Genomic DNA, 12,009 nt, shown 5'->3' on the forward strand with positions numbered 1-12,009 from the left:
AACTCACTTGGTAGATCAGGTGGCCTCGAACTCACAGATCCCTGAGTGCTGGGATTCAAGGTGTGTGCCACCAAAACCTGGCATAAGTGCTTTTTTATTTAAACTTTGAGCACTGATGGGTGCTTTGCTTACATGTATCCCTGTGAGGGCATCAGCAGAACCCTAAACATCTGGAAACGAAGCCAATGTTCATAAGCACTAAGCCATCTCTCCAGTCCAATTCCCTCAGGTTGGAGTCTTGTGAACCTGCTACTCTTACCTCAGCAGTGCTGAGATTCTGTGGAACCACAACTCCTTTGTATAGTGCTGAGGATGGAGCCAGACTATGTGCATACTAGGAAAGACATCTCACCAACTCAGTGTTATTTTCAAAAACAGAAAAATATTTTAGTATTAGTTACCAAGTTGACACCTACCTCAAAATAGGTTCTATTCAACCTCATACATCCCCCTTGCATTAGAAATTTTTGGGATGAGAGGGGCTCATACAACTAGTAAGGAAGGGTACAGTTAGGTAGCAGAACACTTGCCTTTACACCTGTGTGAATTCTGGGTTAACACCCAGCCTCCTCCTCCTAAGTAGTAAATAAAGGTATGGGCCAGAAGCAGGATGGCTCAGCTGATACTAAATGATAAGCCTAAATACTAGGTATTAGAATTCAACCAAAGAAATGTTGAATGTACAAATCCCTCTTCTCAAGGACCAAGGTCACTTCACTAATCAGGTAAAGAATAAACACTGTATAAGACAGGGTAAGTACTGGCCCAAGAATATAAAATTCATTACCTGATTGTTTAGATGAAAATATACTCCAACCCAGCTTTTTGCCAATGTCTTAAATCATAAAAATCCTTTATACCCTCCCCAAAAGGAAGAACAGAACAGTCTGGCAATAGTATAAAAACAGACAACTAGAAGTGATTGCCTGACAACTAAATCCCACCTGAGATTCTGGGAAGAAAAGCACATTCAGACAAGGCACTAACTCAGTGATTTGTAGAGAACTATAGATGTTTATTGCCTCCAACTCTCCCAGATAATAAATAGTACTAGGTCACTATGGAAAGCCTTAAGTACCTAAATGGCATATGAAGGTCACCTACATCATGCTTAGTCTGTACACCTAAATCCCAATGCTTTTCTTAATTATCACTAAGTACTAATAATGTCCTGTAATCATCATAACCTTTAGCCGTAACACTCAGAAAGTGATCAAGATTGGCTCATGTGTCACTACAATTACAGAAATTACAGGAACATTTCCAAACAGCCAATCTAAATGTCAGTTCAGTTTCCACATTCTGTATTTTCTGTGAGCCAAACTTGTGCTAGGGCTTCCAGTTCAGTGACCCAATTAATGATCAATAACCACTTAGGCCATGAAGGACAAAGGGCCAGTCTCCTAACATGTTAACAGAGAAGTCTAAATTTATCTTCTTTCAAAGGCTCGTGTTGGAACTTTCTGAACACAAGTCTTACTGTGCTGTTGAAAGCTAATGGGAGGGGGTGTAACATAAAAATCAGTCAGTATAGTGAATCCAAAAACTACCTTAAAAGGACACATTTAAGAAAACTTAAGCCACAAGACTGTTGCATTATGATTTAATCTAATTATACACAAAAAAATCTGAAACCACAACTCCTCCAGATTTCTAAGAGAAAGGGTATGCATGCCTCCATATTCAACTGTGCATCATTACATTTAACCATATGATGGAGTTTACATCATGATGGGTCAGTTTGGAATCCCATGCAAGACCTCGTTATAAAATAAAACCAATTTTTAAAACTTTGTTGAATGTTTTCATGCTGAAGATAAAAGCCACTTAAGAGTTACAATATACCACACTGATGCTACTTTAAAATGTCAGTGTCATGATCCTGAACTGGCTTCAATTCCTAAAAAATGACTTAGAAGGTGACATCAAAGGAAAAAAATGTATTCACTTAATCCCGCGCCTCTTAGTTATGCTTCTTACAAAGAAAGAACTGGATAACCAACTGCTTCCCCAGGGATGAGAACAACTGTAACAGTGGGTTCACTCAACTGACTACTACACAATTATGCTAGTATTTTATTAATCCAAAAGCACTTTACAAGAAAATATAAGTATGGCTTCCAATAGGAATGTTATACTTGGACTTGATACCAAGCTCACAGATTTTGAGTGTGCAAGGAAAAACAAGCTTTCAAGTTAAACAACAATTTGTAACCAAAACTTTAATCCCAAGGATTCTCACAAACATATTACAAATGACAGCATGAAAAAGAAATCTTGCACAGTAACTCAAAGGTTCAGCTCTACAATGTACCCTTACACTGATAGGACACTGGTAACTTAAAGTCTTCCATTTCCAAATAAAGAATGTTGCAGCTATGCGTCCATATATAGCAATCAGTAAGGAACCTCTGAAAGCCTTCAGGGTGCAGTTCCCATCCTTTACCTGTTAGCTAGTGTTCACTAACAGCTTTTAAAGACTGCCTATCATTTTACCCACAGCTCCACACCATATCCCAGCTACTAGACAAACTAGAGCTTTATTCCATTTCCACCAGTGGTTTCTGTATCATTAGCACATCACACTTTAACTGGGCAGGATCTAGGTTTATTTCAGTCTATGAAAAACTAAAGTTCAAAGCAAATTTGAACAGCTAAAACATCTTAAAAATGCACCAAGATTATGAAGTCTCAAACAAAACTTGAATTTCCTGTACATACTCCTGTCAAATGAAGTTATTTCCTGTACACCACTTCTTTAGCAAGCTGGTCTTCTATTTCCTTTCATTTGACCTAGATCGGCTAAAAATAAATAAATAAAAACATTAGTATCTTATTAGTGCATAATATAAAAAGGTATCTTCAAAAGTTCAGCCACTGGTGAGTTATCTTACCTTCGAGACCTAGAGAAAGACCGAGATGGCTTGTGGTTTCTCTCCCGAGACAGAGACCTTTCTCTTCTCCTATCTCTAGAAAGTGACCTAGAACCAACAGAAAGCACATTAGCCAATGATGAGACATTTAACTTGTGGGAAAGGCTGGCTCATTCTAACTTAACCCTGACTCTGTTTGCTTCCCAAGACACTGCCACTTTTAGGGTCCTCTAAATCTCATTAAGGAGTACTTGGGGAATCAGCTTAGAGCTATCAAAGGTACCATTTCTGAGAAAGGGCAAATTTACCTGCTCCGGCTTCGAGAGAAGCTTCTCCTTCTTGGAGATCTAAAAGCAGAAACAGCAAAATTAGACTAATCGTCAATTAGTATATATGGCGTGAGGCATTTCCCAACTTTTCAATCTCACTGTTGGGCCCAGTGAATGTGCCGAAGAACTGGCACCCATCGTCCAAAAATAAAAAAAGAAAAGAAAACAAAGGCACAGAAGGATTAAGGAACAAAAAGCTCAAGTGAAAGCAGGTATTCCAACCATGGATTCATTTTAACAAAGAATGCTTCACAGCAGATCTGTCCGATGCAAAACTTCATGTCAAGCTAACTCCACTACCCAAACACCACACCAAATGTAGTCCCACAAGTAGTTCCAAAAACATTACCATAAACCAGTATTTGGAACCCATGCAAACCTTTAAGTCCATAACAAGACTTAAGTACCAGGTGGATAGTGTCATTTTGTGAAAACGCGGTAGGTGTAAATATTGATGCCATTTAGTGCTACATTAGAACTGCATTTGTGATGTAACATTTAAGAGTGTGTTTAGCCTCATCAAAATTACTATAGCTTGGCCCACACTTCACCCCCAAAATTTTTAAATTTTGAAAACTGTTAGTAAAACCATTTAAAGGTGATAGGATTTAACAAATTTTTTGCTAGGAAGAAAGCTAAAATCTGTTAGAGATATTAAAATTTTAGTTTGGCATCTCACACATGCACATAAGTTCACTTGAAGGTCTAGTCACATTATGAGTTCCCTATCACCCTTAAAAGTTGTTTCAAGCAATATATTGTACGTTACCATTCAATTATGCACAGCCAGCCTTTGATCCAGAAAAAGAATTACTTTAAGCCGCTTACTCCTTATTTTTAACCAGCAGTAAACTGTATAAGCAGGAAAAACTTACTAGTTTTGGGTTTCAACAAGCTAGAAATGGTGAGGTGAGGCTGCCGGACTGACGGCCAGGAAGAATTTGCTGAAAAGGTTTTGCCAGATGTTGCGTTGGACTTAGTTGGTTGGCGAAGGGGGTGTTGTGGATTTTTCCTGCTTTTTTGTTAGCCGAAGGCTGCTGCTGTAGTTGTTGTGAAGACATTTGGTAAATAAACAGCTGAGCTGATTGGCCAGGAATGTGTGGGCGGTCGAGGTGGCTGCTGCCGATTTGGTTAAGGTTGGAGAGAAGGCTGAGAGAAAACAGCATGCTCGGGAACCAAAGGGCGGTGCAACCTGACGACTGGCCAGCCTGGGTCATGTGAAACGACACCAGCCAAGCTGAATGGGGCGCGCTGGTCACATGACGCTGAAAGGGCTAGTTGACTGGCTAATGCAGATTCAGAGGGTGGTGAGAAGAGACATGATGGTGACTCTGTAACGGGGTTCATTTTTATTAATAGATGGACCAAAAAGCACAAAAAAAATGAAAAACAAGCCATCAGTACAACCATCTATTAGCTAACAAATACTCTTTATTATGATGGGCAACAGTGTGTTGTTTTTCAAAATAGCAAAAGGGGCAAGATTTTGAACTCCTATCTCCTAGGACTTCACTCACCTGTAAGAGGTAAATTCAGTCCTACAGAAACTATTTTGGAGGCTTGATTTGAGGAGATGAGGAGTTTGCATCCAGGCAACTGCCTGGTCCAAGAAGGATGCCATTTCAATCATTTAAAAAAAAAACAAAAAACAAAAAACAAAAAAAACTGAATTCTTTCCTATTGGGGATTCAAGAACGGATGACTTGGAATACTTTTTTAGCCCCCTTTATTGGTTAGTGACTTAAGTTTGTTTCAGAAAGATTTCTACTTTACCGGCTGTAACATTAAAACAGCTGCCTGTTTTGATAAATATTACAACTGTGCTACTAGAAAAAACACATTTGTGAAGAGCTAGTTGAATGTAATGTTGATCTTTATGGAGTCAAGAAATGGAAAAAGGCCTAAATTGAAGTAAAAGGGAAGACTTGGAAAGATGCAACTAGAAGATGAACTAGAAGACAGATCCAAGATAGAAGTTACTAACTACCAACATGAATATACACCTACAGACAAAAGCCAACACTCAGCACAACTCACATACCCCAAACTACACCCAACAAATAATAAATGTTCGTAGAAACCTCAGATGTTCACAATAAGTTAAACCCACCAACAAACTTGGGCAGAAATACCTGCTCCTATAAGCTACTCCATTATACCACAATGACTCTCTAAAACGTGCTCTCTCAAATACCTTCGCCGAGGTGGAGGACTCCTCCTTCGATAATCATCTCGAGGGCGACGGCCCCAAGAGGGTGGCGGGCCACGATTGCGACTTCTTTTTTCACCATTCGACAGTTCCACTCTCACACGACAGCCACATAGTGTTCTAAGGAGAAGGGTCACTCATTACAAAATTGCTCATTGCGGGAATAGTCCATCTTCATCTCCCCCAATTTCACCCAAACCACATTAAGTTAAATGGAACCTAATCCAACAGTCTGAGTTTCTTAAACTTGTTTAAAAAAAAAAAAAAAAAAAACTCTTACATTTGCTAAACTCTTTACATAGATTAAGAGCCCAAATCTTTTCAAATGGGAATTTTTTTCAAAAAAAAAAAAAAAAAAAACCCAAACAATTTTTACTGTTTATGAATCAGGCTGGCTGGGTATGTTAACCCCAGCACCAGGGAGAGAAAGCCACTTTGCCAGTTTATACTAGAGAATCCACTTCAAAATAAAATAAAAGCTACAGAGAGCTCAGAAGCTCAAAGCATTGGCTGTTCTTGAAGTTGCCACAGGCTTGTTTCCCAGTACCCACAAGGAGACTCACAACAGAATTCTAGTTCCTGGTAATCAAACACCTTCTTTATTGGCCTGTGACTAGCAGAAATGCACATGAAGACATATAGGTAAAACACACATACAGTACAAAGTTTAGAAAGAGTTTCTATATAGCCCTGGCTATCTGTCCTAAAGCTTGCTCTGTAGATCAGGCTGGCCAGGTAGATCTGAGGCTAGGTTACAAAATGAGACTCTGTCTTAAATCATAAAAAAATTTTTAAATTGTACTAAGCTACAAGACCCTGTCTCAAAAATAAAACAATTACAAACTGCTTATCAAAAAAGCCTATTATATATATAGAAATATTTTGCCTGCATAAGGCCCTGTACCACACATATGCCTGGTGCCCAAGGAGGTCAGAAGACAGCATGAGATAACTAGAAACTGGAGCTACAAATGGCTGTGAACTACCACGTGGCTCCAGGTCCTCTGCTTTTTTTATTATTGTCTGCATGTATGCCTGCTGGCCAGAAGAGGGCACCAGATCTCAATACAGAGAATTTGTGAGCCACCATGTGGTTGCTGGGAACTGAATTCAGATCTTTGGAAGGGTAGGAAGTGCCACTAACCTCAGAGTCACCTCTAGTTCCTGAACCACTCTTGATTTGAGTTCAATATTAACTGCTACTAGCTAGAATTCAGTATGAAGCACCTTCATTTTTATCTTTGTATTTGTGTATTTCTATTCTCCTGCATACTACTCTAAAGGCTACAATCATGCTGGCTGCTTTATAGTATGCCTTCCCCATTATTCTGCAACAACTAACACATAAGAAATTCCACCTATTAGCAGAAAAAAAAGCAAGATATGGTTGGTTATCTTTCCTTAATTTGTCTAGAGCTACCACAATGAGTTAAGCCAGAACAATTAGACAGTTGATTGATGACACCCTAGCCAACTTTTATTGTAACTTGTATGAACAAATAACTTAGCTTTTATATTATGAGGCTCTAAAGCCTTCAACTTGCTACACAACCAATTGCTGGATTTCTGGGCTTAAGTCACATCTGGCTCAAAGCAGGAATGTTGTGGCACACTGTTCCATCAGCCAGCTAGTAGGGTTACAGTATATACCCATTGTGTAAAGAGTTCAAAAGTAGTCAGGACATAGCTAACACCTAAAACACAAAAAGCCACAAGTCCGGGAAAATTTAAACACTGAAAACCAGGTTAACTGTTTGCCATTAACATTACCTTCCATCCAGCTCTCGGACAGCATCAGCTGCATCTCGGGGATCCTCAAATTCAACAAAAGCAAAGCCAGGAGGGTTCCGAGCAACCCACACACTTCGAAGTGGTCCATAATAGCCAAAAGCCCGCTCTAGTTCAGTCTTGTTCCCATTGTTTCCAAGATTACCTACATACACCTTACAATCTAGTGGACAGGAATCACGATGCATTTCTGTAATGACAACAAAAAATACTAATATTAATCCAAGCAATCCTAAGAAAATTAAAGTTAAAAACAACCTCAGAATAGATAAATCCTATTTGTATAACACGCACAAGCTTCTGGATTCAATCCCAGCACGAATAAACTATTTGAAACAGAAACAAACTAAAAAGTCCAGAAAGAGGGAGGGGAATGGACTATATAAGTACTCCACCCATAATCCCCAGGGAAACCAGCAATTTTCTTAGGTCAGCAGGTAGAGAAGTGGGTGATTTAAGTATGAGGACAGCCTACATATAAATCCCAGTGCTCAAGCAGAGTATAGTGTAGGTGGATCTCAGTTTTAGGAAAAACTGGCCTATACATGGAGTTCTAAGCCAGACAGGGCTAGAGAATAAATATTCTTGTGCTTCAAAGGTGGATCTTTTGAGTCAGATGCCAGCCTCATCTCCTTTAAAAGTCACTTTAGAACTGAAGAAACTCGAAGGATCAACACAATATGGACTGTAAATAGGGAACACTGTTTATTAAAGACAGTGTCTGTCCTCTCTTCTTTCCCTCCCTCCCCAGTAACCAAGGCTGGCCTTAAACTCCTGTGCCAGACTCCATTCAGCCCTGAATATAATAATGTACTGAAAGGAGGCCAAATAAGATGTGGGATGATTGCTCAGAGATGGAGATCAGCTTCCAATGAGACAAGAAACCATCTTAAAACATTAAAAAAAAATCCACATGTGATATTTAAGTCTCTCCCCTTTAAGGCAAGACAACCATTTTAGCCATTACCATTGTCCCTTCCTATCATCACTTAACAGCTGACAAGGAAGAAATTACAGCAGAAAACAGAAAGATGGGTATGTCTTTATTACTCAGCCATTCCATTAAGTTTAGATAAGCAACTACATTTGGACCAGACAAGCAATATATAAATGCCTCTCTATACCATAACTTAATAGCTTTAAGTTAAGTTGGAAAAACCTCCACTTCAAGCTTCCTTAGGAGGTTTGTAAAGATGATCGATCAGTGGTTAAAGGCACCAGTAGTCTGCCACTTAAGTTGAGCTACTGACACTGGAAAAAAAGTCTCCTTCAAATTATCTTTCTGACCTTTACTGTGGCAAATAGACAGCCCCCCAAAAACACAAAATAAACTTTTCAAGATGGGATTTCTCTGTAACAAGTCCTGAAACTGGCTTTGTAGACCAGGCTGGCCTCCCTTTGCATCTGCTTCCCTGTGCTGGGATCAAAGGCATGCACGCACTATCACAGCATAAAATGTTTTTTAAAAGGCTTCCTTAGGTGGGACCTGTAATCCTAGTCTTAAAAGGTAGTCATTAAGATCACCAGTTTTAAGGCTAGGCAGGGATACAGCTGAAGATCCAGTCACAACCAAAAACTTCCTTTACTGCCAGAACCACACTAATACCATCTCAAAAGACTTCCTTAAGCAGACAAAATTCTTCAGGCAGCCAAACCATTCAATGATTTTTAATTGAGAAAATGCTGACCTTGAGTTCAAGAGGACTTAAAAGGTATGCACACCTGGCTCCACGTGATTTTTCCAAACATTGGGAAGAGTATGAACTCTGTTCAATGACAGGAACTTGCCTGGAATGCACTAAAACTTAATCCCTAGCACTACAGACACAGCCTATACATCTCCCTACAGCACCATTCACAACAATGAAAGTTGTGCCAATCAAAATAGCTGCCAGGTAATAGGCAAAATGTGGTACAGCAAATCAGAAATATACTGACAAAATACAAAGTAAAAACCTTGAAAATGTTCAAAAAAACCGGAAAAGGACATTACAATTCCCAGAATATGAAACACCCAAAGTGAAAAATCTAAATTAGTGACTGCCAGGAAGAGCTGTCGGAAAATGAAAAATCGTATCTTACAGAATTCGGTTAAGTTTTCGAAAGACTAGCGTTGTTGAGGAGCTCATGCATGTTAAGCATTATGACTAAAGAAATTCCCAAGGTGAGACAGGAGAACAGTTCCCAAGACAGCCAGAGTCACAGAAAAAGTAAACCAGGAGCTGAAACGTTGCCTGGGCAGCTGAAGCTCGTCTCACTTCTTTAATCCCAGCACTGAGGAGGTGGAGGCAAACGGGTCTGAATTTGAGGCTAGCCTGGTCCAAAGAGTGATTTCCAGGACAGTCAGGGCTACACAAAACTGTCTCAGGAAAAACAAACATGTAAGCAAAACGTTCCAGGGCATTGTGGACACATTAAAAACCACCACAGCCAGGCACTCTTGCGTGTGACTCAGTAGGCCAGGAGTGACAGTTATGAGGTCAGACTTGTAAAGATACCTCCATCTTTTCAAGAAAGATTAAAGAGAAGCAACACTGAAAAATAAGTCTGTTGGGCTGGGAGGATAGCGAGGCTGTAGGGTTCTTGCGTATCACACACATGCCAAATTCAATCCCCAGTACATCCCCAGAATTTTGCCCTAAAAATAAAAACTAAAAGGACACTGATTATACAAATACAGCAGGCCCTGAAGGGCATGCATTCGTTAACTTTTCAATTTCACATTTCCGAAATGAAAAATAATTCATTTGCAGTGTTTCGTACTATTAAAAATAGTCCGGGCACATCCTATTTTGTTGTGACCCCACCCAGTGCCCAAGACTCAGTTGAGAAGGCAAGCCATTCCGCGGAAATAAAAGTCAACCATCCCCGACTTTCACACCTGTTAACAGCAAAGCAGGTCCAAGAAAAATTCAACTTGAACCGGAACTTACATTGGGGAGGACATAAAACCTAATTTTATCCAAGTTTTAAAGCAAAAATTAAGTAGGTGAGGTCGTAGAGAGCTTCAGTAAAGGCTTGGTCTTAACATAAATAAAAAAGAACAAACAAAACCTTCAATCATATCTCAAGTCAGGAGCATAAAAGGTAAAAAAGGTGCCATCCGATTAAAGGCCGCGACGTGCAGAATGCGGTTAGGGATCACACCCTCCGAGGCCCAGTCTGAGCAATCGCTCTCCTCGGCTACAGCCGATGGGAATAAGGAAACTCCCGTATTCACGGGCCAGGATGCATCTCCGACCCGGCCGATGCTCCCGCCGCCGCCCCGGGCCGAACGTCACAAAATGGCGGCGGCGCCCCTTTGTCTCAACCCGGCGCCGCCATTGCGCGCGGCCCCACCACAACTCCGTGAAACCACAATTCCCTCCCGCCGGTCGCCGGTCTCTTACCGAGATCCTGGGTTCAAACACCGAGGTTCAAACCCCAACACTCCGTCAGGCCCACCCGCGCACTTCGGGATCTGCTTTAGCAGATGCTCTCCGTTCCCTGGCGTCCACGAAATGGCGGACCACCACCTTCCCCTCGCCTCTTTTATAGAGCCCCGTTTGCGTCAAGAAACCCCGCCCCGTTTGTATCACGTGACCCCGCCCGATCGCCCAATCAGAGGCAGCGAAGGCCGTGACGCGACGCCGCGAGAAACCGCGGTTACTGGGAGCGCGCGCCAGCCGTTCCGTCAGGTGGGCGGAGACGCGCGGGTGGCGCGGGCTCGCCGCCGCGTGCCCGCCAGCCCCGTGGATGCAACGCTGGCGCTTGCCCATCCCCGCTCTCGCCCAGACCCGGTCTTCCTCACTTCCGCCCAGGCGGCCGCTGGATGAAAACTGCCTAGACCAGGCGGCCGCTGGATGAAAACTGCCTAGACGCGGCCGCCATTATTCCCAAGTCATGAGGGTCGTGGCCGCAGGCTCGGGTCAGAGTCGGGTGTGCGTGCTTGCTCCCTCCTTGCTAGGCCGCGATTCCAGAGCACCGCATTGACAAGGGAGCCTGAGAGCCGTTCTCAAGGTCACCGAGCTGTGGGCGACCTAACTGGTACCCCACGGTGGCCCTACAGAGGGGACAGTTTGCAAAGTTAGCCCAACTCTTGTTTTCCCGCCTCTTGCTCAAACCGCGCGCGGCAAATGAGGCTTATGAGACCGTCTGAGGGAGGGAGGAGGGGGAACGGTCACCAGGATCGCTTTCACAAGAGGAAAGGGGAGAGGCCGGTACAGGGTGACTCTCTGCACACAGCTCCCGCCTTGCTGGTGTAACAGCTTTGCTCTCACTGGCAGGCCCCTTCATCTTCCTGAGCCTTTGCACACAGCCTGGGAGCTGGATATCGAAGGAGAAACTGGATTGTGATAATCACAATCTTGATCCGCCACAGAATTTGTCTCCAGTTCCCAAACTTATCCTCAGCCTAGTTCTGCTCAGGCAAGTTTGGTTTATTGCGGAAAATGAGTTATTTCTGCTTGCCCGAAAAACAAAAATAATGACCAGTTTTACAGACACATAGCTCTACACCTTAATTGCCCCCACAGGTAAAGAGGTGGATTCATATAGCACAAGGAAGGCATTACAGTGCTGGACACAAGTTGTTAAACCAGTCTGTGTTGTGGCCTTCCAACTGTAGGACTAGAGATTAGAGGGGAAAAAAATTATCATTTCTAGAAAATTATCTTTCTAGATTTTTCTTAATGACTTAGATTTGTCCCCTTCTGTTTTTCCTCCTCCCTCCCCCTTGCCTGAAATCTCAGGACTTGGGCCCAAGGAGGCAGGACTTAAAGATTTTTTTCATGCATTTAGAGAGTTCTAGGCCAGAATGAACTTCTTGAGA

At 42.0% G+C, this 12,009-nt stretch overlaps 1 protein-coding gene across 1 annotated transcript; it reads right to left on the bottom strand.

The window, feature by feature from the left end:
- Positions 1–1,587: 1,587 nt before the first annotated feature.
- Positions 1,588–10,716, bottom strand: Srsf3 (serine and arginine rich splicing factor 3). The gene is made up of 6 exons (XM_051187098.1): positions 10,589–10,716; positions 7,182–7,389; positions 5,397–5,531; positions 3,182–3,220; positions 2,895–2,981; positions 1,588–2,802 (listed from the first exon to the last, which is right to left on the bottom strand). Exons 2-6 carry the CDS (start codon positions 7,385–7,387, stop codon positions 2,775–2,777), a joined length of 495 nt encoding a protein of 164 aa, XP_051043055.1. The 5' UTR covers positions 7,388–7,389; positions 10,589–10,716; the 3' UTR covers positions 1,588–2,774.
- Between the last annotated feature and the right edge of the window lie 1,293 nt (positions 10,717–12,009).

Source organism: Phodopus roborovskii, unplaced genomic scaffold, assembly GCF_943737965.1.
Source record: "Phodopus roborovskii unplaced genomic scaffold, PHOROB, whole genome shotgun sequence".
Classification (NCBI taxonomy): domain Eukaryota; kingdom Metazoa; phylum Chordata; class Mammalia; order Rodentia; family Cricetidae; genus Phodopus; species Phodopus roborovskii.